At 38.1% G+C, this 27,816-nt stretch overlaps 5 protein-coding genes across 8 annotated transcripts; 2 read left to right on the forward strand and 3 right to left on the reverse strand.

Moving 5' to 3' along the window:
- Nucleotides 1-85: 85 nt before the first annotated feature.
- On the reverse strand, nucleotides 86-3,575 carry LOC111791066 (serine/threonine-protein kinase HT1-like). 2 transcript variants are annotated; one of them, XM_023672255.1, is made up of 7 exons: nucleotides 3,276-3,575; nucleotides 2,606-3,007; nucleotides 1,946-2,078; nucleotides 1,620-1,815; nucleotides 1,029-1,153; nucleotides 774-932; nucleotides 86-673 (listed from the first exon to the last, which is right to left on the reverse strand). In XM_023672255.1, the coding sequence occupies exons 2-7, from the start codon at nucleotides 2,815-2,817 to the stop codon at nucleotides 371-373; spliced, it is 1,128 nt and encodes a 375-aa protein (XP_023528023.1). In that variant the 5' UTR covers nucleotides 2,818-3,007; nucleotides 3,276-3,575; the 3' UTR covers nucleotides 86-370. The 2 variants fall into 2 exon arrangements, with proteins under 2 accessions (XP_023528023.1, XP_023528022.1); XM_023672254.1 differs by having other exon boundaries at nucleotides 2,606-3,002; nucleotides 3,276-3,574.
- Nucleotides 3,576-4,936: 1,361 nt separating this feature from the next.
- Nucleotides 4,937-6,793, reverse strand: LOC111791414 (protein DETOXIFICATION 53). The gene is made up of 2 exons (XM_023672740.1): nucleotides 6,618-6,793; nucleotides 4,937-6,493 (listed from the first exon to the last, which is right to left on the reverse strand). The coding sequence occupies exons 1-2, from the start codon at nucleotides 6,762-6,764 to the stop codon at nucleotides 5,078-5,080; spliced, it is 1,563 nt and encodes a 520-aa protein (XP_023528508.1). The 5' UTR covers nucleotides 6,765-6,793; the 3' UTR covers nucleotides 4,937-5,077.
- Nucleotides 6,794-10,854: 4,061 nt separating this feature from the next.
- Nucleotides 10,855-15,788, reverse strand: LOC111791501. Of its 2 annotated transcripts, XM_023672874.1 has the most exons (6): nucleotides 15,614-15,788; nucleotides 15,423-15,485; nucleotides 14,089-14,149; nucleotides 11,615-11,686; nucleotides 11,209-11,330; nucleotides 10,855-11,046 (listed from the first exon to the last, which is right to left on the reverse strand). In XM_023672874.1, exons 1-5 carry the CDS (start codon nucleotides 15,761-15,763, stop codon nucleotides 11,296-11,298), a joined length of 381 nt encoding a protein of 126 aa, XP_023528642.1. In that variant the 5' UTR covers nucleotides 15,764-15,788; the 3' UTR covers nucleotides 10,855-11,046; nucleotides 11,209-11,295. The 2 variants fall into 2 exon arrangements, with proteins under 2 accessions (XP_023528642.1, XP_023528643.1); XM_023672875.1 differs by lacking the exons at nucleotides 10,855-11,046; nucleotides 11,209-11,330; nucleotides 11,615-11,686 and adding an exon at nucleotides 13,827-13,995.
- Nucleotides 15,789-16,966: 1,178 nt separating this feature from the next.
- Nucleotides 16,967-18,230, forward strand: LOC111791395 (transcription repressor OFP1-like). The gene has a single exon (XM_023672716.1). It carries the CDS (start codon nucleotides 17,008-17,010, stop codon nucleotides 18,043-18,045), a length of 1,038 nt encoding a protein of 345 aa, XP_023528484.1. The 5' UTR covers nucleotides 16,967-17,007; the 3' UTR covers nucleotides 18,046-18,230.
- A 2,960-nt stretch (nucleotides 18,231-21,190) lies between these two features.
- On the forward strand, nucleotides 21,191-27,538 carry LOC111790414. 2 transcript variants are annotated; one of them, XM_023671300.1, is made up of 4 exons: nucleotides 21,191-21,279; nucleotides 21,379-23,367; nucleotides 24,226-25,331; nucleotides 26,529-27,538. In XM_023671300.1, the coding sequence occupies exons 2-4, from the start codon at nucleotides 21,877-21,879 to the stop codon at nucleotides 26,656-26,658; spliced, it is 2,727 nt and encodes a 908-aa protein (XP_023527068.1). In that variant the 5' UTR covers nucleotides 21,191-21,279; nucleotides 21,379-21,876; the 3' UTR covers nucleotides 26,659-27,538. The 2 variants fall into 2 exon arrangements, with proteins under 2 accessions (XP_023527068.1, XP_023527067.1); XM_023671299.1 differs by lacking the exon at nucleotides 21,191-21,279 and having other exon boundaries at nucleotides 21,308-23,367.
- Nucleotides 27,539-27,816: the final 278 nt, after the last annotated feature.

Below are 27,816 nucleotides of genomic sequence, written 5' to 3' on the forward strand. Positions count from 1 at the left end.
TGTAACATCTCTGATCAGCATCCATCTATAAAATGGATAACATCTCTGTTCTTAACTGTGGTTATGTATTGTGATATCATCAGTCTAAAAATTAATACTGGGTGTATAGATTTCAAAAGAAACGTCGTTTCCTTTTTTGGTGAGTAAATTTTGATTATGAGAGTGAAAAGCCACAGGTCTATGTACCCTCCTATGAAACCCAAATCAACTAAACTAAACAATTTTGGAAGTTCTCTCTTTCTCGTTTTATTATTTGGTCAACGGGTTCCCCCATTCACACCCTTCCTTTCTTCCTTTTCCACACCCATCATCCTATTTCTTCTTTTTCTCCATGTGGAAAGAAAACAAGGCATTCAAAAAATAATTGCCCTTATTGCGAGTTCTTAGCCCTCTTAGCTGCAAACAGTTGGCGAAGGAATCCAAACTTTCCTCTTGCGCGAGCCGAGAACTCGGTGATAGTACCATTGCTAGACGTTGGTGTCTCCGTTGTGTCAGATTTTGGTGAAGACGGTGAAGACGGCGACGAAGGAGGTGGGAGTGTAAATAGATATGCATTAAGCATGCGGATGATCTGGCTGAAGCTGGGCCTCATCTTAGAATCTTCCACCCAACACGACTGTACGATAAATGCTAGATCTGGAGGTATGTCGCCTGGAATACTCGGTCTCTCTTGCTGCATTCTCAGACCACAGTATCCAATGGTCACATATTTTGGAAGAAAAGGAACAAAATGGAAAGAAATGCATCGAAATAAACAAAATGTTGGCAGGCACCTTGAAAGCAGCAGCATATGCAGCTTGCAAATTGGACATCCCTTCAAATGGCATTCGGTTGGTCAACAGTTCCCATAACACAATTCCAAAGCTGTAAACGTCCACCTTGTTGTTGTAATGCTTCTTCTCTCCCTGCCGCAATGTCACAGTGCTATATAGCTGCAAACACACACACCAATGCAACGGTGCAACAAAACCCAATCAATAATAAAGCAATCCTCACACGACATTAAAAAAGAGGTTAAAGTAGAACACCTCAGGAGCCATCCAGCGGTAAGTCCCTGTTTCTGCAGTCATCATCTCGGTCACAGATTCTTCTCTAGCAAGTCCAAAGTCTGCAAGCTTCACAGACCTTTGGTTTGCAGTAAGCAACAAATTATCTGCATTGCAAGTGGTTTACTAATGTAAGTAATGGGACACATACACGGAAGCAGTATATATACCAATTCATTCTAATTTGTAAGAGTCATGCATAATATTACTGGATACATGTAATTGATAAATTGAATCCCCATTTGAGTTTGGAAACATTGATACATTACATCCAGATACCTTAAAAAGTACATACCAGGAAGCAGTAGTAACCCGATATATTGAAGTAACGAAACATTAGATATAATCCTAATTCTAAAATTCATGCCACGAAAAAGTACACATTACTCAAAACTCTCTTCAGATTCACCAAAACAATTATCATCACATAGAAAATCAACGAATTGAAGAAGGTGATGGAGCAAGATGGTTGAGAAATCTTCAAATATCATCCAGAGAACCTTCATGCATTTGCAAGTTCTACAACACATGTTGTCTGGCTTACAATAGCAAGTAGAGATGAGTGAGGATTACCAGGTTTGAGATCTCTATGTATAATCCCATTTGCATGTAGACAATCCATAGCACGAGCAATATCCAAAGCAAAGTTAATGGCCAGCCGAGGGTCCAGCTGTTGCTTACGATTATTCATCAGATACTTCCTGAGTGACATTCCTGGTAATAGCTCTGTAACTATCACCATTAGAGGTTCTTTACAAGCTCCAATAAACTGCAAAGCAAATATCTTGCTATATTTGGTAAAATATAAATCATGGAATGTGAATATAGAAAATATTATATTTATACTTTAAAAACATAGGTTTTAAAAATGCAGGCAGACTTCAACTTGATTTCCTCACCTTGACAAGATTTTCATGTTTTACTCGGGACATCATATTTACTTCACGGGCAAAACGATTTTCAAGTGCGGCCCTTTCTTCTACAGTACTCCCTCGATGAAGAACTTTAATGGCCACAATTTGGTTCCGGTACCTGGAAAAAATACAAATGGACTTCAATCACTTAGCAGACTCCACTAGCTTCTCGCAACTATACACTCTCTCTGCGTACAAGTACGAAATGTGATGCAAGGATTTGTAGCAAGAACTAATTAAAAATACGAACAGGCTTAGTTTCGTGACATTCATGATCAAGCTATGGAACAAATAATTTGCTCAGTAACTGTCGAGAAGAGCACCATTTTTATTGTAGGAAGCACATATCAGTTTGTCTAGAGCCGCTGTGTCATAAGAGTCGGAACTTGCGGTTATAGAAACCTTATCTTTCAAACATTTCCTCAAAACAGCTACTACGTCAGATTCTTAGAGACTCGTCTATGGAGTGTACTTAAATAAAAGCATATCAGATATGGAGGTTAGATACATACGAAATCGACAAACTACGTAGATAAGCAAATTGTTTGTCACTTCATTATTTGTGAACTATCAGGTTCTTCAAGCCAAGGCTGTAAGAAGCAACAATGTTTACAACAAATTTTGAGACAAATGAATCACACAGACCTGCCTTCATAAACCTTCCCATGAGCACCCTCGCCAATCTTGGATCCAATAAATAGTAATTTTGGATCAACGAGAAGATTATCATCGATGGTCAAGTGTTGGTCTGTTATGGATCCATTCTGGATGACTGGTTTCCCTTCTGCCTCAACAGAGTTCCTCAAAACTGGCGCCTCAAAACTGGTTTCCCCTCTATTCTCCTCGTTACAATTCATAGTGCACCCTCAAATTATTGTATACTTCCTCATACTGATACGTTGTGGACAAACTTAATCCAAAGCTAACATTAGTTCAATCATTCACATTTCACGGTGGCCAATCAGTAGAACATCTTCAAACCACCGAACTAAATCTCAACTATATTATATGAACCCATTCACAGCACCAAAAACTTGAACACCTGTTCTACGATTTTGACATAAACGAAAAGAAAATCAGAGTTTATATAATAAGAATAAGAATAAGAATAAGCGATCGATTTGGAATAAAACTTATCCCCCGTTTCCAACAAAAAAATGTAGCTCGCCTATCCCGGACGCCCTTTTACGGTTTAAACATCGGGAGAATCGCGAGATTAAAACTGTGCACATAGCTTTGCTTGATTTCAAAGCGTCCTCCTCGGCCTAACCTAAGCAAACAAACCCTAGAAAAATAAATAAAATAAATAACTTACAGTTGAAGCCAAAATTTGGGAGGAAAGTATAGAGGAGAAAGGAAAGCAATAAGAAAAATGGATGGGGTCGCTGTCTAAGTTGGAGTGTGGAGCTTGATTCGTGTTTCCGTAGTTGAATGAGCATCTAAACACATAATAAACAAACAAGGCAAAGCTCTCAGTTTCTCTCACTAGAGATGGAAATGGGAACGGCACACACGCACACACGCACACTCTCCCTCTCTCTACCGACTGCGACGAAAGAAGCAGTCCGCTGCGAGATAATTCCAACCCTCTCTTCCGACGACAACTTTGGATAACTTTAGAAGTGAAAACTCAAAANAAAAAAAAAAAAAAAAAAAAAAAAAAAAAAAAAAAAAAGAAAGAGAGAGAGAGAGAGAGAGAAATTAAAAATGGTTGTCCAATAAAACATGCACACGTGGATGGGCCGAGATACAAGGTTTTGATGTTCTCCTCACAATTTTCTTTATTATTATTATCGCTTTATATATATATATATATATATATATATATACCTTTTCATCTCGTGCCCCTCGTGTTCGCATATACCCTTTTCAAAAACTTTATAAAAAGAAAACATTTTTCTTCTTTCTTATTAGTATTAATTTTGAATTAGCTTGATTGGTAAGCAGTATTTAGGAATCAAACCAATTTTGAAGAATAAATTAAAAGAAAAAAAAAAGAAAGGAAAAAAGGTAGTGTAATTGGTAGGACCATTTCAAATTTGATACGGGTGCCTTTTTTGATTTATTGATTTAGGGGTTGGACTCTTGTTAAAGGAAATGATGAATGGTATCATAAATATCTAAAATGAAGTGAAAAAGACAAATAATAATAATGAGATACATTAAAATGGAAAACGCCCAAAATGTGAGATATAATTGGTAGACAAGTTTTTGGGCTTTTTTTTCTTCGAGCCTCTCCTTAAAGTTTTACAACTGCATTTGTTACAGAGAAGTTTCACACACACTCTTATAAACAATGTTTCGTTATCTTATTTAATCAATGTGAGATCTCACAATCCACCCTCCTTCAAGGTCCAATATCCTCGCTCACACTCATTCTTCTCTTCAATCGATGTGGGATCTTACAATCCACCCCCTCCGAAGCCCAGTGTCCTCGCTGGCACTCGTCCCTCTCTCAAATCGATGTGAGATCCAACATCAATTGGAGAAGGAACTTATATTTCAAAGTTGAAAGGGTTATAAAAATATTAAAGAGAATATTAAAGCTATTTTAAAAAAAATGAACAAAGTTGGAGGACTATATATATATTTGATAATTAAGATAAAAGTGTGAAAATGCATGTAATATTAAAAAAATATATAAAAAGATGGATATAAAGGGAGAGGATGGTGTGTGAGATAAGTGATAAGTGATAAGGAGAGTGAAGAGAGAATATCCGTCCAATAAGAAAGAGGAAGATGACGTGAGCCTGTGGGCGTGGGAATACGCATACCTATCCACTAATAAAATGCCTTGAATCACTTAATATTCATTATTCTTCATGTATGTATCTACCTTTTATTTTTGTCAAATTATTATTATGTGTAACATCTTATATTGGTGACATTTTAGAACCATAGTTTTTTTTTATAAAATAATGTGGGGGGGGAGAGAGAGAGAGAGAGAGAGAGAGAGAGAGAGGGAGAGAGGCGAGGTGTTTGATGATGAGAGGAGGGGTCTTTTTTTTTTGTTCTTTAAGTGAAAAGAATGATTTTTTGGGTCTGTAAGACAATGAATTACAATGGGTTCATGAATGAATCATGTATGACTAAGTGTTGTTGTTTTAACCAAATCCGCTACACTTGTTCATTCCCCTCCATCAGCCCGCACTCCACGCCCTCCTCTTCCTTACCACTCTCCTCTCCCACTATTGCCGCCATCTCCACCGCCCTCGCGCTCTGCTGGATCCAATCCGTTCGAAGCAGGGTATGCACCAGCATACACAAGCACGATATCTGGGCCGTCATCAGTCCGATCCACAGCCCCAGAAAGCCAGCCTTGAGGGTGAAAGTGGCAACCACTGCAACCGGGAGGCCAATGAAGTAGAAGGCGTACAGATTTATTCTCGCCCCTAACTTGGGTCTTGCGGTTCCTGTTAGAACCCCACACGCCACTGTTTGCGGGGAGTTACTAATTTCACACACACCCAACACGGGTAGTGCGGAGGAGATCATGTGAAGAATCTGCGGCTCATCTGTGTACAATTTCCCCCATACTGATCTCACTGACGTCATGAAAAAGAAGGCCGTCACTCCAAAAGCCAACCCCGTAGAAAGTCCTATCACCGCCGTCCACTGGGCGCGAATGGGCTCCCCTGCCCCCAGGGCTTGCCCTACGCGGGTCGTGATTCCTGCGCTTAACGAGAACGGAACTATGTACAGCATTCCAGTGGTCTGGATGAGGATGCCCATGGCTGCCACTGTGTTCTGGGGGTTACTCAGCAGCCCACAAAGGAACAGCATTATCTCGTACCACCACCACTCCAAGCACACCGACACCGCGCTCGGGACTGCTAAACTCAACAGAGGCTGCCACCCCTGGAACGTGGACACAATGGTGACGCCCTGCCAAGGCTTCAAGGGCTTGCTAGAGAGCACGAGGTAGAGCATGAGGCCCAGGTTGAGGTTGAAGGTGTTCCAGGCGAGGGAGAGGGCGACACCCTCGACGCCCAGGTTCAAATAGGAGACCAGAAAGTAATTGATGGGAGGGTGCAAGAGGGCAGAGCATATGGAAGCTACGGTAATCGGGGTGGTAATGCCTTGGGTTCTCAAGAAGATCCGGAGGGGAAGGTGGTGCGCTTGGGCAAGCAATTCGGGGATGGAGAAGAGCATGTATACCTTGGCGACTTGGGTGATGGCGGGGTCCTGACCTAACCAAAGAAGGATGGGTTCCATATTTAGCCATAACACGGAGATGGGTAGGGACACAAGAAGTAGGAGGCACAGGGTTTTGAGGAAGGTTTGACTCAGAACTGACCATCTCTTAGCCCCAAAAGCTTGGCAGCAAATGGGATCCATCCCCGTGGAGAGGCCCCTCAGAATGGATATTCCGGTTATGTTCCCGAACCCAAGTGCGAGTGAACCCCCAGCCAGTTCTGCCTTCCCAAGATGACCTAAGAACAGCATTGAAACAACCGACCTTGAGTATAGTAGAAAGGACGTCATTATTATGGGGCCTGAAAACCTCGCCAGGGATTTGAACTCCTCTTTCATCTGCACGGATGCCATTCCCACAACCACAAACACAAACGTGTCGTCGTCATCATCATCATCATCAAACACCCATCCTATTTGGTTTCTATTTGGTTTGCATAAGCTGAAATGAAGAGAAAGGTACCTGGTGGGGAGGGAGGCCTTGGGGAAGGGCATTGAGGGGGAAAAGGCGGCGAAAGAAGGCTCCGGCGGCTGCTGCGGCTGCTGCGGCTGCTGCTGCTGCTCCTCCTGCTCCTCCTCCTCCTCCTCCTGCTGTAGAAGCACTCATCATTGTAAGTTCATGTTTAGGGGTGGCCTTTGGCATCCTCTGGTAGTGTATATATAGAGAGAGAGATGGAGATCGATGGAGGTAGAGATATAAGGGTGTAAGCATTGATGTTATAAGAAAGGAAGGTGGGGGAGATAAATGGGAGGAGAGGAGGGGCTGGGGCTGGGGCTGGGGCTGGGGCTGGGGCTTGGCCTTGGCCTTGGCCTGGGGCTCGCCCAAGAGGCACACAAAAACTAATGATAAAGTACAGAAAGGTGCAGGACCAGAGGGGGCTTTATGTTGCCCTCCGCTGGCTGTTAATGAGTTTAAAAGTAGAGAGTACACAGAATGTGTGTCTAAGTAATCCAGAAACGAAAAAAGTACGAGTCATCATCATCATCATTTCCCGCTGTGTTGTGTTTTGTGTTTTGGGTTTTGGGTTTTGTGTGTCCGGTTCATAATATTATTAACCTAATAATTAATAATGAATGGACCACCACCCTTTCTAATAATTAATAATAAAACTGGATGTTCTTCCCCTTTCATGGGCCACTTGCATTATTCTATCAGCCCTTTCTCTTCGCTTTTCCATCCCGACTTCATTCATTAACTTCTTCTTGATTTTCCAAATGTCTTCACCGTGCGTGCGATGCCTTTGACGCTACAACAATATATTTATTTATTTATTCTCAATATCCCCCTCTTTCCACGTTGCTCCGACATCATGCTGTTTTCAAAATACATGCATGGGGGGCCCCTTCTCTCTCTTTTCCATTTTTTTTCTTTTGATTTATATATCTATAGGTTTCTAAATTCCTATAACCTTCCTTCCAATTGGTCCCTCAAACTTCAATTATTTGTGGTTGCAAGAGAAGAATGATGCATGGGTATGTCCATGTCCCCCATTTCCCTCTCATTGCCCCATAATACTCCCTTCAATTATATGCCACTTCCCTACTTATATAATCCCCCATATTAAAACCAAAAAACAATGCTTCATTATTGCCAACATTCTTCCCATTTACTACTCATCTCTATCTCTTTGCAAAGGAGTAAGGACTGAACCAACCCCTCTCTTCAATTATTGCTCATCCTCCCTATGCCCATTCATTCATTGCCTACACAATAAACGTATCCACAGACCCTAACCCATGCAACTGTGATTACAGTTACAAATGGGGAGGATTGATTTGGTATCAAAGAGTTTTTTAGGGGTTTAAATTGATATGAATAATAGGAAAGGGGGAAAAAAGAGAGTGTGGAAGGCCGTACGTAGGGCATTGCATGCGCAGGGTGGTGGTGTGAAGTATGAAGCAAAGTGAATTGTAAAAAACAAAATATATATTAAATGGAAATAGAGGATTATATGTATTGGAGAAGAGGGCGGAGGGTGGAACAACTAACCGCCCATTCTCTTCTTGTACGGAAAGATGCTTTCCTGACCAATCTCAATTCTCCCATATGCCACTCACTCTTATTCCTCCACCACCACACTTGATTAATTATATATATATATATATATATATTCTTTAAATACAACTAACCTCTCTTCTCTTTATGCATTATAATTATAAATTAACATCATCCACCAAACCCATACTTCACCCTTCACTTCTCCCCTCTCATTATTGTCTTTCAAATAAATAATATTACTTATTTATTTAAGAACTGTGTAGTTCTACCAATTGGTTGCTTGGGAACGATAATCGTGCCCACAACTTGAAATATAGTTGTATATAGCCGCCTGCACTGCACTGCACTACACTACAACCTCTTATATTATTAACATTATCTTTATCACCTTATTACCACAATTTTCTGCATTTAATCAAATCAATATGCTTTGCTTTGGTTTCTAATTTTGTGTACACAACTAAACTGCTTTTTTTTTTAATATTATTATTATTATTTTAATATTGGTAGGTATTCCTCGAGTTTAACAACAAAATGTCTTGTTTTTAGCCCTCCAGGGACATATTTCAAATTTGGAGAATTCTCTATTCGGACCATCAAACTCTCTACACATTTTTATATTCATATTGGGGTCTAACACTTTTTCCCCTTGTTTATTTATTTATTTTTATTTTCCCTCTCTCTTCTTTTTTTAATTGGACCTGTACCTTTCAATAAATTATTTCATAAACTTTACCTACGCATGTATACATTTTTTATTTTATTGATATACTTGTTTACAAGAATAAACGTTTGAATATATATATAATATTATTGGATTTATAAATGAAGAGATGATAATAAAAAGAGAAATAGATATATAATAAAGACTAAAGTAACTTTTTTGTGTGAGGATAGAGAAATAGAATAGAATAAAATAAGTATGAGATTCAGAGATTAAAAGAGATGCCAGGAATAGAGTAGGGACAGAAAGTACAAGGGTGTAAAGAAATTACCCAGAGTAGAATTACCAAACTAGTCTTAGTCGCATTTAAGAAAGAAAGAAAAGAAAAAAAAAAAAGAAAAAAAAAGATTCTTCCCCGACCTAGAAAATAAAAAACATGGGGGGTCTGTAATAGTAGACTTTTATTTTAGGGTAGACCGTTGTCCTCCAAGTAACATACACCTTACAGACGGAGCTAAATTTTGTCTCCAAAAGAAATGTGCAAGTTGCATAGGCACTTTTTACCCCCCTCCAACCCCCAATCTGATACTGTTATTATAGCTGAAAGCTATGGGGTGAGTGAGATAGCGCCAACGCCAGCGCCAACGCCAACGCCGAGCTTAATATTTTATGTAAATAAGTTTCCGTGAATTCCCTCCTCCCACTACAATCTATTCAACTATTGCCACTACTCCTACGCCAGCAATGCTCTGGTTTCAGATACTGTTTCTCTTACAAGCCCTCAAAACCTTTTGGCAAATCAATAAAACCCCCAACACCAAATTTATTCCTAAACCCTAAACCCTAAACTTCCCCTTCCATGATTGCAATGTAAACCCAGCGTGTTTTTTTACCTCTCCAATATTTCATCCAAATATAAATATTCCCTCCCTCTAAAACTTTTCTCCGCTTCTAACTTCTCTTTAAACTCTTCTTTTATCTCTACAACATATTCCTTCCTTCATTTTTCCCCCTTATCTAATGACATTCACCAACTCAACTTCTCTCTCTAAATTTGCTTTCTTTCCTCTCTTGAAGTTTTAACTTCCCAATAAGATATCCTATTTTTTACAAATATTTTCAAAACTAAATTAAGTTTTCTTTTTAGAAATTTGATTAAGAATTCAAATCTTTACTTTTAAAAAACGAAACATAAAACAACTTTGTATCTAGAAAATGAAAACCCAAGCCTCCAATAACAATTTTGTCTTTATTTTTTAAATTAACACATTTTTTCCATTTCCCATATTATGATTTTTACAAACATTTGAATTTTGAATTAACTTTCAAAAACAAAAACAAATTTTTAAAAGATAATTTTGTAGTTTTTAAAACATTGATAAAAAATGGTTAACAAAAGAAAGAACCTGAGGTGAAAGTAATGTTTATCAGCTTAATTTTAAAAAATTAAAAACTAAATAGTTATCAAATAAACCTAAAATATTGGTTGAATAAAAAAAAACACAGATGAAGAAAACATTACCAAACATATTATTCTATANAAAAAAAAAAAAAAAAAAAAAAAAAAAAAAAAAAAAAAAAAAAAAAAAAAAAAAAAAAAAAACTAAAGTTAGTAATGAAATATTTTTGGTTTTGTTTCCGAAAAATAGAAACAAAAAGAAGAAGTGTTGTCGAACAAAGTCTTTAAGGCATTTGGTTTCAAAATCCCGCTATCCTTTACCGACAGTCAATTCCCTCTCACGTAATTCTCTCTCTAGGTTATGTTTCCATCTAGATTACCTTTCTTTCTCTAGCATCTATGACTTGTCTATTTATTTATTTATTTTCTTTCAACACACGCGCGCGTATATCTAACACCTCCAGAGCCTTTCTTTCCGTCTCTCGTACCTTGTCCTCAAAATTTGAGTTTTTTTGTTCTTTCCTTTTTGCTCCTTTTCAGTCTTTCCATCTACTACTACTTTATAAATATAAACATTAATTATGCTTACAAAAATACATTTTAAGAATCATATTCTATTTTTATAATACAAAATAAAGTTACAGTTTGACAGCTATTGTTTTTTTTGTATGGTGGATGTATGTGAATTATTAAGATGCATAGGATGTAGTCATCAGAAGGAATCCCTAACTACAAGGGAAATAGCACAGCAGTAGAAGTAATAAATGCTTTTACCTGGTCCGAACAAAACATATTATCCGGAAGTCACATCAATCTCTGATTGCTCCTCCCTAGAACACGCCAAGAACATAGGTTTATCAGAAAGTTGCGGAAAAGCTTAGTCTCAATCACGTGCATTTTGTATTATGAATCTATGTTGTTATTGAGAAAGCGTCCAGGGACAATATGATTTGCCACATTTGAACACGTAACCCTACCAATTATTCACTTACATGTTTCTTCTGTACATTCCACCTTTTCTCTGACTGTTTAGTTATACTTTCACAATCAATGTACCAGACACATCAAATCGTAGGATGTCAGTGTTTTCTTCTTCTTCTTCTTCTTCTTCTTCCTAGTACATTTAGCAAAGCAGTTAGATTTAAAACTCTGATTTCAAAAGAATTAAATAAATGTAGATTAATATTTGAATTATGTTCAATCTTGCAGAAACTATGTCATTATCATTGATATTATGCTTTAAATAATGATATACTAAGGATCTGATTTACCACGTTTGGATTTTGGAATATGCAAAGTATTGGCTTAACTACCAATGGTAAATGGAAGAATCCGTGTCATGCAAATAAAAATTGTAAAATAAGCTTCCGATCCGTATGATAAAAATCACCGACTTACCATGCATAACGGGCAATGATACGCTTTGGCCAATGATTGTGATCCCAAAATTGTTTGCTAATATGTGAATACCTATTGAGAATAAAGTAAATCAGAAGGCCAAGAAAAAACTTCACTCCAAGGAGTAACACAGATAACAAACTCTCAACAGGTTCTCAAAAATGCACAGAAAGCCACTCATAATATCAGTCCTCCTATCAGGTTAAGACTAACATTCGATACTGAATGTGTTATCTGAACTTTAAATTGTACTGCAAGAATCATCATGGCGTCAATCAATAGATAGAAGCAATGACAACAACTGTTTGAAATGCATTGGAAACAACTTCAAGCATAAAGCTAGAGGATATATCCACCCATTATATGAGAATAGAGCAAGGTGGATATGAATAATGACAGAAAACAGCTGTTAGAAATTTACTGGAAATGATTTCTTGTCTAACATATTGGATTTCCACATTTATATACCGGAGAACTCTGTAGGACCCCATATATTCATCATGTATATCAGAGGAAGAGAGTTGGGAACTGCCCAGTGGATAGTCGTCGTGCAGGTAAATCGTATGAGGCTCTCGTTTGTGACTTAGTGGTGTAACTAATTGAAGGGCGAGAAAGCTGAGCTAAGAGTAGTATTCAGTAAGGGTAAATCATAGGTAAAAAAGTACCCTTTGGGTTAATGTCGTGGTGTCTGGGATAAAGGGAGAGCCCTCAAATCATTCTCAAGCTAGGTACCTATTTATTGTTGACAAATTAAATAATAGTAGATCTATCAATTCTAGTACACAGCAATACAGTTATGGGGAATGACTACGAACCGAAAGAACCAAACCCAATGCTATTGAAGAGAAGGCCATTGGAGTGGAAAACATGGTGGAGAAAAGAGCTTGTTTAGGAAATTGGAAGGTATGTGATGCGGGAGAAATGACCTTGCCAGGAGAGAGAAGGCAAAAGAGGATTGAGGGAATGTGTTGATAGGGGTGCTGCCTTCTAAAATTACCAAGGACGGTTGGGCAAGTACTAGATGTGTTCACAGACTAGATTGGAATGGGGGATGTTAAGCGAAAATTTCTTTGTCTATTTATTTGTAGGTATTGCATTCAATCAATGAAATTGTTTCTTATCCAAAATATATANATATATATATATATATATATATATATATATATATATATATATATTCATTCAAGTAGCAAATTTGGATTAGTCTAATCCAAATGACCCTATTTATTATCGTGTACAACAAACATTGTTATACGTTACTCAATGGTTCTAAACACACGGGGTGGGGGGAGACTTGATGGATCTTCATGGGTGTAGAGTATCTTAAACAATAATGGGTTGTTTGTGGAAGTGATTACAATTTTCAATGAATCGAACATCATGGACTATCTTTGATCTAATGGTAAGAAGAAATTTCGATGCCATAGATGAAAAATATTGCAGGCTTCATTCAATATGCAATAACAATATTGAGTACTTGATTGCTTGAAGGCTTGTGTCCACAGAAAAGAATTTAACGTGGTTTAAACCCTTCTGAAATGGAAATTTTTATTTTAATACCCAAGTTCGTAGTCACAATTGTTGAAGACTACTATTTAAGGTTACTGGCAGTAGAGTGTGAGAGGTGTGAGGCGTTCGTGGAGGTAATTAAAGGAAGCAGTTGCAAATTTTGAGGTGATTCCTCCTGATTAATGCTACATATTTAGGCATCAAAAAAGAGGGGATTGAGTAGGGTAAAGAAGTTTTACATTCCAGATATTAGAAAAGGAACAATTACTTTCAAAAAGTTAGAACATGCTTGAGAAGAAAAGGGGCAACAAGAGGAACCTCCGGTGGGAATGGGAGAACAGAGACACGGAAAGAACACAGAGGATGAAGCATTAACTATAGAAAGTTTGGAAATGGTGAATATATACTCCTCGACAATCCGAAAGTGCGAGGCCTTTGGGCTTTTTTATTATCACAGATTAAAATTCTCTTAAAAAATAGTGAGTCACTGGCGTGGGTAGCTCAACGACAAATGTGCTGAAAGCAACAGTGTCGGCGATTGACCCAGATTCTGTTTCAGTGTTCAAATGATTTCAGCAAAGGAATCATATATCTATGCATAAATATGGACTACCGTAAGGATATCCAAGGATATGAGGATAGTGTCGCACTACAATGCTGATCAGCATTCTGTAAAAGCTAGGTCTCCAAATCACGGACGGAGTAGTCAACGGTATTTTCATTTAGCTAAAAAATTCCAAAATAGTTTTAGATATGTGATTGAAGTGGATAATGTTTAGCTTAAGAGCTAGCCACAAAAAGGCTCTATGGCTGCATCTAGGTGCCCGTTCCCCATATCTTATTGATTTTTACAGAGTTTGGTTTCATCTGACCTAGAAAAAAAATATTTTCAGGCAAAAAGAACTATAATTCTATGTATGAGTTAAGGAAGGAGTGTGGAGAGCATTAACAGAGTTGAGACATACAGAGTTGAGACATGTCCACTACTTTGGCAGTCACACCATGAAGATCACTCCAAGAGTATCCCTGCAGCACAAACAAATTAACGATGGTTGTTAGATGTAAGTAGTTAACAACTCAGCTCAACAGTGAGACTCAATCGTCCATCGATGAACTGTGAAAATAAACAGCTATCTGATCCATCTACAATAGCTACCACACCATGTAGACATCGATCATAGGAACTTCTGCACTCTTGCGATTTATCACAAGAAGCCATGCAGCACGGAACTTCTCTTTTCCAACTTGAAAGGATCCACACTCAAATAAGATGTATGCTACCAGATGACTCAAGAAATGTAATAATCCAAAAAACAGGATAAGATATTGTGACGAATACAAAAGCAATCCAGTGAACTAATAATACCTCCATTGTGTTCAATTTACCCTGAACCCTCCAATAAGTTCAGTTTGATAACATCACATTTATTATTTTATCGATTAAATCCCTAAATATTCATAAAGGAATCAAATTAGACTCTTAATTAAGATTTCCTTTGAAAAGTTTTCATACATCAATTCTAGTAGTCTATTATGTTAATCTAGTGAATCGTTTATGAGTTTAATTGATAGGATTATAGTTCATTTTTTTCCCAAAACTAAAGGTAAAATAAGGAGATAATGCGCATTAAAAAACCTGAAGGTTATAATCCGTAAACGTCGCCTACACTCTCATCGTGAGGGTCAACCACCTCCATTTCCAAATAGAGGTGCGATGCAACAGTGTTAAGAACTTAGTAAGGGAAACAGTACGAACTCAGAGATAGATAGCAGGCATTAGAAAATATTGCAACCGTCTAAAATTTCAAAGACAGGCAAATGAAGAGAAGAGATATTTCAACTTCGGGTATTGGTTGTACCATACTACAAATAGTTTTATACTTTTCCTTTGTTAAAATATATGTTTCAAGAAGAAAAAAGCGATGCAATAAATTTCTGAAGAGATAACACTATAAGAATGGAAATAAATAATCGAAACTACAGTGGAGTAAGAGTATCCTCAGCAGGTTGCTAGCTAGTAAAACGATTGGACCGAGTATATTATAATTCTCACTCTGGAAGAACCGATCTTCGCTATCCATTTTCGTCATCATAGGAAGAACTTAAGCACAAGGTTATTAGATTATGATATATATAGACACTTATTGTTCAGTTGTGTACTCTTAAACCGTCAGTTTTAGTTCAAAATAATTCAGCACCCCTAGAAGTCGACGTAAAGTCAAAGAAATTTAAGCATAGCAGAAAATGAAGAAGCAATGTCGAAAAGATGGACAGCACATACAACTCAATCGATGAATACCTCGCGATTGACGCCAAAAATTGGAGAATGTCGACCAATCATGATGTCCCAAACTGTTGTCGACTGAAAAAAAACAAAATATATATCTGAGAAAGAGACGAACAAGTAGTCGGAAACAAGAAGATACAAACAAGCATCCGTGAAAACTTGTGTGCGACAAACGAAAATAGGAAAATGAACCGAGTTGATACAGTTCTATCTTGCTCATCGGAACGATCGGAATCAGCGACGATAGCGAAACTGTAAGCGAGAGAATTAGAGGTTCTCCCATCGACAACGGTGATTTGCCCAATCATTCGAAGAACTGGCGCTCCATAAAATCGGTTTCCCACTTGTCCCATTTGGACTGGCGGGAATCCTTGCGACTTGGTCGGCGAGGGCAGGCCGAGAGTTAGTGATTGGGCCGGCTACTTTCTGGTCCAGATGGGTTTTTATTCGGTCCATTCCAAGCTTGGTACAATTGAGTTTTAATTAACAAAGAGTTCACGAGGTGATACAGTTTCAAATTGGGTGTAAATGATTGTAATGTTTTTTGTTAAAAATATATTAATTAAAATCAAACACGGTTTTAGAAAGAAGAAGAGGGGGGGAAATTGTTAAAAGCTAATATGTCGTCCTTCTTAAAAGTAGAGTCCAATATTTGGAGACATGCTGTTGTGCTCCTTTTGGTTTGCATGGTTTCCCCTACCCCGAATGGGATTGGTGTTCAAATTCTGACATTAATTTTTTTGTAATTATGTATTTTTGGCAGCAAAGGTTGGCCCTCTTTCACCACCAGGGAAACGTTTGTGGTTTTGGATTTATTTTCTTTTTTCGTGGGGGTTTGCCCATTTTCAGCCTACATCCAACCTCTCTTCAATGCCATTCCGAAACAAGCAACTGCCTTCTATCTTCTATTCTACCTACCTACCAATCTATCTACAAATATCATTTTAATTTTCTGTTTTAACCTTTGATCCTTTGACTTTGTACACACAAAATCTTACTCAAAATTCCTAAACTATCACCATTGTCTTAAATCTGGGTATAATCTAATTACGTCATTTAAAACTTTCCATTTATAACCAGAAAAGAAAAAGGGAAAACTTGCTTGGAAATAGATTTTAGAGAACTGTGCACAAGCTTCCAAAACAAAACAGCGTTTTAGAAACATGCATGTGAATGGTGACGTGGCATCGTCTAATTAATTCCAACACAAAAAATCCAATCGCATAACCTGCTGCCTTTGGTTTCTGGTGGTGCGAGAAATAGAAAGAAAAAGTAAGCCAATCTCCTAAGAAACGTCAATGTTTTCATTGATATATATATATATATATTTATTTATTTATACATTTTGATGAGTTTGATTAATACATCAACATTGTGCGTAAAATCATTAATATGAATAATAAATATTTTAGTTGAAAGATAATAATCATGATTTTTTTTCCTTGAATTAGGTAATTAACCTCTCATAATCAAAGCCAAGGAACCATGTGGACCCCATTTGCATTTGCCTTTAAGTTGAGCCATTTTTCTGGACCCCCGGCCCTGGAAGGCAGCATCAAGCAGAGGCAAGTAACCGGGTGAGAGAAATAGTATTTGGATGGGAAATTATAGGTTTAGGCTATCGGATATGATGCCCAATTCCTGGTTTTACAAGCTGAAAGACATGGCCATTATTAGGCGAAGAAACCAAAAAAAGGAGCCTTCTTCAACTTCCTCCACTCACCCACCCCAGGTTCTTCTTCATTCTCACCCAAGAAAATCCCATCATTTCACTAGACAACTTGCTGCCGCCAGAGAATCTAATAACTCCCCGGCTGACCCACCCAGAAAATCGTCCAAAGGAAAGCCGAGGCGAAGAGCTCCTGCCGCTAACACCGCCACTGCCGCCGCTCGGACTTCACCCAGGTTAGTGGTTACTTCCTCCTCCGGCTGTAGCTGCGGGAGAACGGCCCTAGAATCGGTCACAGCTGGCTCGCCGCTTCCTCCACCATCTCCACCAGAACTCCGGATTGAACCGCCTTTTTTAAGTCAATATTCATTTCATGCTGAAGATGATGCCAACGCCATCATTATCGAAAAGGGACACAAAACTTCAGCCAAAAAAATCAACGGCTCAGATGAAGAGTTGAAATCCCCGGCGCAGATTGATCTTCCACCAATCATTACAAGGTCATCCTCGTCCTCATCCAAGCATGAAGAAACCGACGCCGCAGATGGGTCTACGTGTCCGTCGATCACCGTCACAAAGAAGGATAAAGCATTTGCAAAGGAACCCAGAAGCAGCCCTTCGCGCCGATTTCCGGTGAACTCTCCGGGACCAAAGTTACGGATTATGAACTCTCCGAGAGTTTCAAGCAAGAGATTTGGTCACGTTGGACGCCGGAAAAGTGGGTCGGCGGCGGCGAAGAGAAGTTTGACCGAAAGCCTGGCAATCGTAAAGTCAACGAACGATCCACAGAGGGATTTCAGAGAATCAATGGTGGAGATGATTGTGGAGAACAAAATGAGGGCGTCCGATGAATTGGAAGATCTCCTTGCATGCTATCTGTCTCTGAACACCGACGAGTATCACGACATTATCATAAAAGTTTTCAAGCAAATCTGGTTCGACATGACGGAGATTGGAGTCCACTAGTTTGGTTGCATCATAAAATCAGCATCTTAGCGTTTCCTCTTCAGTTCCTAATACTTGATAGTCAAATTCAATCCAGGAGCTTGTAATGAAGTTATTAGATAAAATGATACATATGGTGTCCTTAATCATTCTAAGCTTGAAATAAACTCAATTATTGAATAGTAACATACAAGCTCCTGGATTTTAAATATAAGTTGGAATTGAATGATTTGTGAACGGAATGAGTCCTGAAAGAGAAATAAAAATAAAAAAAAAATAAAAAAAGTTTGGAAGATTCATTTGGAAAAAGTTGGTTGTAATTATTGGAAAGCAATTTGTTGCCCTTTATGCTATACCTGCCCGTCTCTGTCAACGCGAAAAATTCCATTTTCTTTTTAGAGATTAGAAATGGAAATGAATCTGCTCTTTTCTCTTTTCATTATTATATTTGTTTGGGCTTCCCAACCAATACAGTCACGTCACCTCACCTCACCTCACCTCACCTCGCCCCACCTCTCTATTTTTATCCGCACACTCACAAATGATTTAAAGAAACTCAACACTTATTTCATATCTTCATTCTCATTTCTATTTTCAACCCAGTTTTTAAACTTTTATAAATGGTTTAGGTTATATTTCCTCTTTTATGCTCCAAATCTAACTGTGGAATAAAAAACAAAAAACCAAAAGCTCTCTCATTTATTTCATTTTGTCATTTTAGTCTGTGTTATGTTCGCATGGTTTGATTTTTTAAAATAATGTTGTCATTGATTTTTTACAATAATGTTGTCATTGATTTTTTACAATAATGTTGTCGTTGATTTCCATAAATTGCTTGTCCGTATACACAAACAATCAAAAACCCATCTAGTATTTCCAATTTTGAGGCGGATAATTAATTAAATATTTTTATTATATCCCATATTTACTAAAATTACGCTAAAAAAGACATTATCATCTAACATTGATCACACATTCCCACCGACCTTTTAATTCCAATTTTTTTTCGTAGAAATTCAAATTCAAATAGTTAATTAATGAAATCTCTTAAAAAAGTTTGAGAATTACGCATTTTCTTCCTCGATTATCGTGTATTGAAACGTTAACATGTTGCATTAAAAAATGAACACACTTTAACATGCGTGTAAGAATATCAGGTCTTTGTGTATATATATATATATATATATATATATATATATTTGTCTACGAAATGCATAAACGACAATAATTTGGGTGTGGTAGCGAAAAACAAATAAAAAACGTTGAATGAATCCAGGGGAGGGGGGAGGCAAAAATCTTGAAGGAAATCTGAGGTTGTGGGGTCTTGTGTATTTTGGTTTTATAATAACAATAAATCCGATTCTCATGCGCGCACGTCTCTGTTACAAAGATTTGGTGATTGTCAAAAGCGAAGCCCGGGGGGGAGAAGGCATCACTTTTACGTTAACCATTTTCCCTTCTTAATAACCAAACACGCCTTCTCAGAATTCACAAACCNTTTTTTTTTTTTTTTTTTTTTTTTTTTTTTTTTTTTTTTTTTTTTTTTTTTTTTTTTTTTTATACACCCTCGACCCACTTCAACGGCTACACAAAAATAAATAAATATATAAACATTTTTCACCCACCTTCCATGGGTACTAACAATAATTTAAACCCCTTTAATACCTATTTTATTTTTAAAATATAAGCCAACACTTTAAAATATTACAGTGGAATTAAATTATTTAGAGTAGTCCAAAATGAAATTTAACCCACTCCTATCATAATAGAAATTTAAAACTTGATAATAATGAAGGAAAAATGAAGCTGTTATTTGGCAAATAATTTTTGCTATATCACAATCACTGTCATGATTAGTTGTTGGAGTTTGAAAAGCAGCCTTAGAAATGAGCTGAAAAGCAGCCTTAGAAATGAGCTGAAAAGCAGCCTTAGAAATGAGCTGAAAAGCAGCCTTAGAATTGAGCCTCACAGAGGGGTTCAGTTAATAATGCAACCTTCAATTATGCACTTGCACATGCACAACACATTGACTTCAATTCTGCAAAATCCAGCCTTCTTTTGTCATTAGATTCATATGGGTCCCTAACTTTGACAATTGAACCAAAGTGTTATCCTCTAATTGTAAAGGTAATAATATAAATTAAACTAATCAAATCATCGGTTACAATTAATTGAGATTAGATATCTAATAATTTAACGCTATTAATGGAAAGAGTCTCAAAATCTGAATCCAAACAACAATAATAATAACAATTTAATCAGATACAAAGAAAAATGGATGGTCTTAATCCATAAATTTTTAGCATTAGTAGGAGTGGATTATGGTTGAAGGGCAGGTATTGGAGCATTGGTTGGTAAGTCAAATGCAAGTTTGGATGGTATCACGTATTATAAGGGAGTGGTTGAGGCGTGTGAATTTCGCCCGAAAAACTTCCAAGCAATTCTGATTACAAATACATCTTACAATAAAGTACATGAAAACATATTTTTGAATGAAAGCATATTATAAACTAAGATCTGCACCAGGATGTACTGTAATTGAATGAATTAAAATTTTAGAATAAAAGTAGATGATGACTATTTTCTGGAAACACCGAAATTAGGATAGTTGTAATTAAATCAGACGTGGGATTCAAATCTGGATCGTGAATCAAAAAGCCATATATATTACATAATTGAAAGTTATTTAGACGAAGGGGTAGTCTTAGAAATGGGCCGAGGTCAGTACCCACATCGCTGTCCAGTCGTTCGTGGATCAATATGAGGAAGCCCATTTACGGTACTACCCTTGCAAGCCGCGTGTCGATGCGTATTAGAAAAGAAGAAAAAGAAAGGAAAGAAACAGCGTTGGTATATGGGGCGAGCTTCAAACTGAAAGCGGACCCATAAACAGAAAAGGCCCAATAAGACTAAGAAAGGCATTGTAGGGTGTAGGTAGGAAAGGCTGTTATTTCCAAAATTGTAACATCAACTTTAAAACACCATAATATTTAAATAAGTTCATAGAGTAACAATTATTCAATTTCCCGCTTTCACTCATTTTTAATTAATGCAGATATTTACTTGCATGTTAAGGAAGTTTGCATCTGGAACGATTGGGAAAGGTATTCGGTAATTTATGAGAAGGGTGAGTACAAAACTAATATTCGTTTACCAAATCTAAGGCGAAGGTTTAATAAGAGGGCGAGAGAGAGAGAGAGAGAGAGAGAGAAAGACAAGCGGTCCAATGGAGTGGACCGGGTCCAACAACACAAGGTGGAACGGGGGATTATTGCTTCTGCAATTTGGTTAAAATTCCTTCATTTTTATTCTCTTCTCTCTCCTGCTCTCTTATCTATCTCTTTCTTATCACAGTTTCTTCGCTGGGACGGACGACCTCGACCACGGCACCGACGCTTTCCGGACTGATCGGACCATTTCATCTTCTCGACCGAGCGGTTTCTGGTTTTGAATCTCTATTTTATCGGGTTTTCATTCTTATATAATCTATTGCTGCCATGGCTCCCGCATCTGCTACTCTTTGCAATCCCTCAGCTTCCACCGTCTCCATCCCCTCGGATATCTGATTACTCTAACTTATCAATTTCACTGCTTCTGCTGATGTCCGATTCTCGAGGCATTTACGGAGGATTAGTATTCTGTATGCAAGGTTTCAAGATTTTTTTTAGCTCCTAGGGTTCTTCAACGTTCTTCAAATTTCTTCATTGCCATTTCAATTGGGAGGGGGATTAGGGTTAGGGTTTTGGGTGGGAGGTTGCCGGAGGCCAAGATCGAGGATTTTCCGTGGTTTTGGGGTTAGTTACGTTGTTGGATTCTTCACGTGGAGCTTAGGCGGCGTGGGTTTTGGGGATAATGTGTATACTCTGCGTGATTCAGAAGTGGTCTCGACGGGTTGCTACAATGCTTCCTTGGTTAGTTATTCCGCTGATTGGACTCTGGGCGCTCTCTCAGCTTCTGCCACCTGCATTTAGATTTGAGATTACATCACCCAGGCTTGCTTGCGTTTTTGTGCTTTTGGTTACCCTCTTTTGGTATGAGATTTTAATGCCTCAGCTGTCAGCTTGGCGGGTGCGTAGGAATGCGCGGCTTAGAGAGAGAAAGAGATTTGAAGCCATTGAGTTGCAGAAGCTCAGGAAAACGGCAACTAAACGATGTCGGAACTGCTTAACTCCATACAAGGATCAAAATCCTGCTGGTGGTCGGTTCATGTGCTCCTGCTGTGGTCATATTTCTAAAAGGCCAGTTTTAGACTTGCCTATACCACCGGGATTTCCAAATTCTGGGATTATTAAGGAACTCGTTGGAAAAAGTGGGAAATTATTGAATCAGAAGGTATGGCCAGATAATGGGTGGATGTCTGGCCAAGATTGGTTGGAGAGCGGCAGTTGGGCTGGAAAGTCCGTTGCAGGAAAATCTAGTTATTGGAGACAAAATGGGAGCAGTCTTTGTGGAGGAGATGAACATTGTTTGGCAGAAAAGTCATACTCGGGTATCGTGATTTTCTGCTGTAAGCTTTTTACATCTTTTTTCTTGAGCATTAGATGGCTTTGGAGAAAAATGTTCAGGATAAGTTCATCAAGAGAAGACAATTTATCTGATTCTGAGCATAGGGGGATACTGGCTAAGATGGGCGTGAATGGGGGTAACTTCCCCGAGAGTAGGGTTGAAAAAGCCCGCAGAAAAGCTGAAGAGAAAAGACAGGCTAGATTAGAGAGAGAATTATTGGAGGAGGAAGAGAGGAAACAGAGGGAGGAGGTTGCCAGGTTGGTGGAGGAACGGAGGAAATTGAGGGATGAGAAAAAGGGTGTTGTGAAGGACCGTGATAGAACATCACAACTTTTCAGGGAGAAGGACGGGAAAAAGGAGGCTGAAAAGAAACGCCAGGAGAGGAGAAAAGAAAAGGACAAAAGTTCAAGTAAGAGTAATTCAGATGCAGAAGAGTTGGAGAAGAAAACTGTTAAAGAAAGTGAACGGAAGCAAGATTTGGACAAAAAGAGTGAGACTGATCGTCGTGAGAGTCAAAAGCTTGGGCCAGAGAGTGCTAAAGGCCATAGCATAGTATGTCATAGTGTAAAGAATATCCCTGGAAATAATTTTGGCCGAGGATATGCTGGTTCTAGGTATCTTGATCGTATGCGGGGTACCTTTTTGTCATCTTCTAAAGCATTTGGTAGTGGTAGTTTGTTTGGAAAGGTCTATAATGGCCCAGCTTCTGTTGTTAAAGACAAGTCTAACGGTTCTGTGGATCATGTAAATACGTCTATTTCTAATAGAGATATGTCATCTGAGCGTGTAATTGGGAAATCTGCTTTGAATGGAGATGATAAGAACATCAACCATCCAGTAAGTTCCAATGCTGTGTCTTTTCCCCCACCCAATGCTTATACAGATAACAAACATTTTTACTGTCGCATAAAAGAATTTTTTAGGCCTTTTTCCTCTTTGTTGCCTTTTTCCAATGAGCACAATAGTACTTGTTTTTTATTTATTTATTTTTATTTATTTATTTATTTATAGTTCTGATCAATTAGAGGAAAATTTCTGATGTCCTTGGCTTTGCTTACGGGACAGGATAGCGTTGTTGTCCTCCTAGGCTGTGGTTCTCTCTATATGCTTTTTCCCTTTTTCTAATGCATACAGTCTTTTGAGGATGTTTAATACAAACTTTACTCATATTTTAGGTTTAAATTCTGCAATTTATGAATCATCATATATGGACTTATGCTTCAATATTGAACAGATGACTTTCCATTTTTTCGTGCTAAGGTTTATCTACACGACCCAGTTGGGAATATTGAAAGATAGTAGTTTCAACATGTACATGCTACATTTTTTAGTAATACTACATGCTACATTTTTTATTTATCTAATATTACTACATCGGACCTTTGGAGAGAAAGAAACCCAAAGGACTTTTGAAAATAAGTCTTTGTCTTTTGATTCTTTTTGTATTAGTTTGCAACATGATGCCTCTTGGTGGTGCACAATTCAGACAAAATTCTTTTGTAATTCTAGACTTCCTATGATCATTAACAATTGGAAGAATTTCCTCTAGTGTTGCTTTGGGTAGGGGTTTTCTCTACTCCTTGCCCATAGGTTGTTCTTTTGGCTTTATGTGAATATAAGGTTCCTCAGTTTCCTTAAGTATATATAAATAATGAAATGAAGAGTGATGACCTGAAGTTCTCGTGTTCACTGCAGGTGTTCACCGAGTCACAACCTGCTGTGGCACCTAAAAAATCTTGGCAACAGTTATTTACCCGTTCGCCATCTGTTCCTTCATCCACAATTGCCAATGTTATAAGTAGGCCAGTTGTGAAGCCCTCGCCGGATATTAGCAATTCACAACCTTCTGGGCAATTTATAGGCCCACATCTATCTGGGCAAGTTTCTGGACAACAGTTACCTGGGCAGTTATCATCAACACAATCATATGATAATCCTATTAATTTTGGCCTGCCATCACCATTTACCATACCCACTTATCCTAAGGGTCCAGGTCCTACAAGTAGTAGTTTAGGGTTTTCGCCTGTAATTGAACCTCAATTTCCTCATGTTGCTGAAGGTTCCCATGAATGCATGCCTGAAGAACCAGAGCTTTTTGAAGATCCTTGTTATATACCTGATGTAGTATCCTTGTTGGGTCCCGTATCGGAGTCGCTCGATAATTTTCGGTTGGATTTAGGAGCTGGCTTTGCATCAGAAATCGGAATGGAAAGACCACGAACGCTAAAGACTGCTTCTTCTGAAATCAACAAACCATCTCCAATTGAGTCACCTTTATCAAGGGAAAAGCATAATTGTTCTAATAATTTCCCTAGCACCCCGAAGGCTTTGGATCTGAGAAGTCCCCCTAAGGATGATACAAATGCAAATGATAAGGGAACATGGCAGATGTGGAATAGTTCTCCCTTTGGCCAGGATGGTTTAGGTTTGGTAGGTGGTCCAGCTGGCTGGATTCTTCCTTCTGAATCTAATAGACCAAATAAGGATGATTTTTTCCAGCCTCCTCAGAAAACTGTTCCACCAGCATTCATTAAAGAGGATCAAGTTTTGTCTGGCACACTTTCTTCTCAGAATGTTTTGCTTGGTAAAGGCCAAAGTGTTGGGACATTTAACCCAGTTATGAGCTGTGATCACGATCCATGGTTAAAGAAGCCTTTCTATCCACCATTGTCTAGAAGTGAGAACAACTTCTCTGTTAAGCCTCAGGATGAAACTGTTCAGAATGGAATGTTATATGGTAGCCCCAGCAGATCTTCCACTGGCCATCCATTTGAGCTTCCTGCAACTAGCTGTTGGCCAAAGTAAGTCCCCTTTGATGTCTGTCTTTTGAAAAAATTTCAATTACGCTTTTGTGATTGTCAAGTAACTAAGCGGCTGATTAAACTGTAACTGGTTGTGTTCTTTGTATAGTTTACAATCTGCTTGTTTATCGGTATATTTTTACTGATCATACATATGTGTATGCTTACATACATATACACACTTTTTTCTGCCATCAGATCAGGCCGCAATGTCTAATTTCACCATAATATGTGTTGTCTATCTTCTTGCTGATGTAGACAGCCTAGAAACTAAAGATAATATGCAACTAGGAGAGCTTGGTATGTTCTTTGTCTTGACTAGGCAAACATGCCCTTGCATTTTGCACTGTGGAATCAATTTGAATAGTCGATGATTTTTTTTTTTTTTTTTTCAAACCTTAATTGTTGTTACGTTGTATATGCTCACTCGTTTCATATAGTAACTGGAAATGGACTTTTGTCCAAACGTGATTGGCTGTAATTAGTTGCTGTGGCGTCTACGTTTGTTGTGCTTGCATTTCAACATATTCTTCCTGTTTGGAATCACTGCTCATTGATTAAGGAATAGGCCTACTGCCTTCTTTCCATGTAAATCGTGGAATTCTTGAGTTTATTCTGGGGAATATTACTGCAAAAGAAAATGTAAACAAACATATCTCACGCCTATTTGCTAATTTTATAAACAAATTGATGTGCTGTCGATTTGATTGTAGTAGTAGTGCAAAAATCCAAACCATGAGGGATGCGAAAGAAAAGTCCTTATGAGCTCGTTTTCTGGGGTGTGAAAATGCATTGCAAGTGTTTTTGTGGATTAGTTGCATTACTAGTTTGTAGTTAATACAATTCGAAGTCTTTTTGTAATTACGCTCTCAGTCGTGACTTGGCTGAATTCTTTTTGTGTTGGTTGGCTCCCTTTTGTGAGTTCCTTTTTTTTGTGTGCGTGTTTTCTTTCATTTATTTCTCAACCAAAGTTTGGTTTCTTAAAAAGGAAAAAAAAAAAAAAAAAAGAAAAAAAAAAATTCATGCAAAGAGTTAACTCGTGAGCCATTTTGATGACCTTATGCTGTGATATCTGTTAAATGGATGGCTTAGCTTGATGATGATTGTCATTAATGATTCTTCACAGTAGCGAAAGCGAAACTGCGCTTTTTTCTTNTTTTTTTTTTTTTTTTTTTTTTTTTTTTTTTTTTTTGGCAGAGAATGGGATGCACAAGGCGTAGGGATGTGTGCTGGAAGGCCATCGGTTGTGAAGCCGCCTGTTGGGGGTCTGTTTCCCTCACCAGATGTACAGTCACTGTGGTCTTTTGATATGAAAACTGGAAACTAACACTATAAAAAGGGACTTATTATAAAAAAAAACACGACTCCTGTTCTTCTGAGACAAATAGTCTCTTTGGGATATGGAGAGTTCGGAAGAATACTGGAATCCAATGTCCCCTCCTCCTCTCCTCTTCTTGCAGGGGAGATTGATGTTTACTTAGAGTAGCACGGAATACACGTGACATGCATTTCTTTGTGCATTAGGTAACTTCTAGGGGTCGTCATCCATATAATTCATCATACTTCAAAGTTAGAATAACACTGGCTAGAGAGGAGGAGCCCCCCCTTTTTGAGGTCAAAAGGAAGAGGGGAAAAAAAAAAGAATTTGTTAAAAAAAATGCCCAATTCCCCTTTTGGGGCTTCCATTGAGCTTTATTCCTTACTTGCTCTTGCTTGCATGCCTCACTTATTACTTGAATGCCATCTCATAGATGTGTGGAGTATCCCATTTGGTCACCAAATCACTGGCTCGACCTCTGTTAGACACACACACACACACACACACTCTTTCACTTCTGTTTTGTCAGCATGGAAATTTATATGTTACTTATCCTCCCCCACTTTAGGGACACCCCAAAATCCAAAAACTTTCCACGTGTATACTTTTAATGTAGTTTTCAGTTGCATTGCAGGTAAGATTTTATCATTTACTCCCTCCCTGAGCTGCATATGAACGCTTTGATTCCTTTGCTGTTTTCTATAGTTGATTAGCTCCTATGCCCTTGTCTTGCCCCATCCTTTCTCCCAATTCTATTGGAAAATTTGATTGTTTGGGATGATGGACTTGCATTTTGCATGTCTCTGGGTTTGAGAACCATAGATTTGTGCGTACGTACTGCTCTACACTTCCCATTTGATTAAACCAAAATGAATGCTCAAATCTGAAAGATTGACTGCTGTGGTGTACCTGCTCCTTGTTCTTTTTTCGTATTCTTAATAGGTGAACGCAATTATGAAAGCACTTGTGAACCATAGTTTATTTTGTTAAGTGTTCGTTAATCTCATAATTGTTAAACAATCACCTTGAAGCTGCGTGAAGATCAGAGTGGCTAAAGAGGTCGCCATGAAATCCTTGTGGTTGAAGAATCCCCAATCATTCATACAGACACATTCCTAAGCAGATATAATAAACTATGGTTCACAACCTTGGATGCTTACACGCACA

Source organism: Cucurbita pepo, chromosome LG03 (genome assembly GCF_002806865.2).
Source record: "Cucurbita pepo subsp. pepo cultivar mu-cu-16 chromosome LG03, ASM280686v2, whole genome shotgun sequence".
In the NCBI taxonomy this organism is placed as follows: domain Eukaryota; kingdom Viridiplantae; phylum Streptophyta; class Magnoliopsida; order Cucurbitales; family Cucurbitaceae; genus Cucurbita; species Cucurbita pepo.

What these genes read in the sequence shown, in the direction of transcription:
- LOC111791066 (XM_023672255.1), bottom strand. Translation starts at nt 2,817, where the DNA reads ATGAATTGTAACGAGGAGAATAGAGGGGAAACCAGTTTTGAGGCGCCA. An exon ending in ACATAGAGATCTCAAACCTG is followed by an intron (nt 1,154 to 1,619) that starts GTAATCCTCACT and finishes CTTGCAATGCAG; the next exon opens with ATAATTTGTTGCTTACTGCA. An exon ending in ACCGCTGGATGGCTCCTGAG is followed by an intron (nt 933 to 1,028) that starts GTGTTCTACTTT and finishes GTGTGTTTGCAG; the next exon opens with CTATATAGCACTGTGACATT.
- LOC111790414 (XM_023671300.1), top strand. Translation starts at nt 21,877, where the DNA reads ATGTGTATACTCTGCGTGATTCAGAAGTGGTCTCGACGGGTTGCTACA. An exon ending in ATAAGAACATCAACCATCCA is followed by an intron (nt 23,368 to 24,225) that starts GTAAGTTCCAAT and finishes TGTTCACTGCAG; the next exon opens with GTGTTCACCGAGTCACAACC. An exon ending in GCAACTAGCTGTTGGCCAAA is followed by an intron (nt 25,332 to 26,528) that starts GTAAGTCCCCTT and finishes TTTTTTTGGCAG; the next exon opens with AGAATGGGATGCACAAGGCG.
- LOC111791501 (XM_023672874.1), bottom strand. Translation starts at nt 15,763, where the DNA reads ATGGGACAAGTGGGAAACCGATTTTATGGAGCGCCAGTTCTTCGAATG. An exon ending in CCGATGAGCAAGATAGAACT is followed by an intron (nt 15,486 to 15,613) that starts GTATCAACTCGG and finishes GTTTTTTTTCAG; the next exon opens with TCGACAACAGTTTGGGACAT. An exon ending in ATCATTGCCCGTTATGCATG is followed by an intron (nt 11,331 to 11,614) that starts GTAAGTCGGTGA and finishes TAAATGTACTAG; the next exon opens with GAAGAAGAAGAAGAAGAAGA.
- LOC111791414 (XM_023672740.1), bottom strand. Translation starts at nt 6,764, where the DNA reads ATGATGAGTGCTTCTACAGCAGGAGGAGGAGGAGGAGGAGCAGGAGGA. An exon ending in AAGGCCTCCCTCCCCACCAG is followed by an intron (nt 6,494 to 6,617) that starts GTACCTTTCTCT and finishes GCATCCGTGCAG; the next exon opens with ATGAAAGAGGAGTTCAAATC.
- LOC111791395 (XM_023672716.1), top strand. Translation starts at nt 17,008, where the DNA reads ATGGGAAATTATAGGTTTAGGCTATCGGATATGATGCCCAATTCCTGG.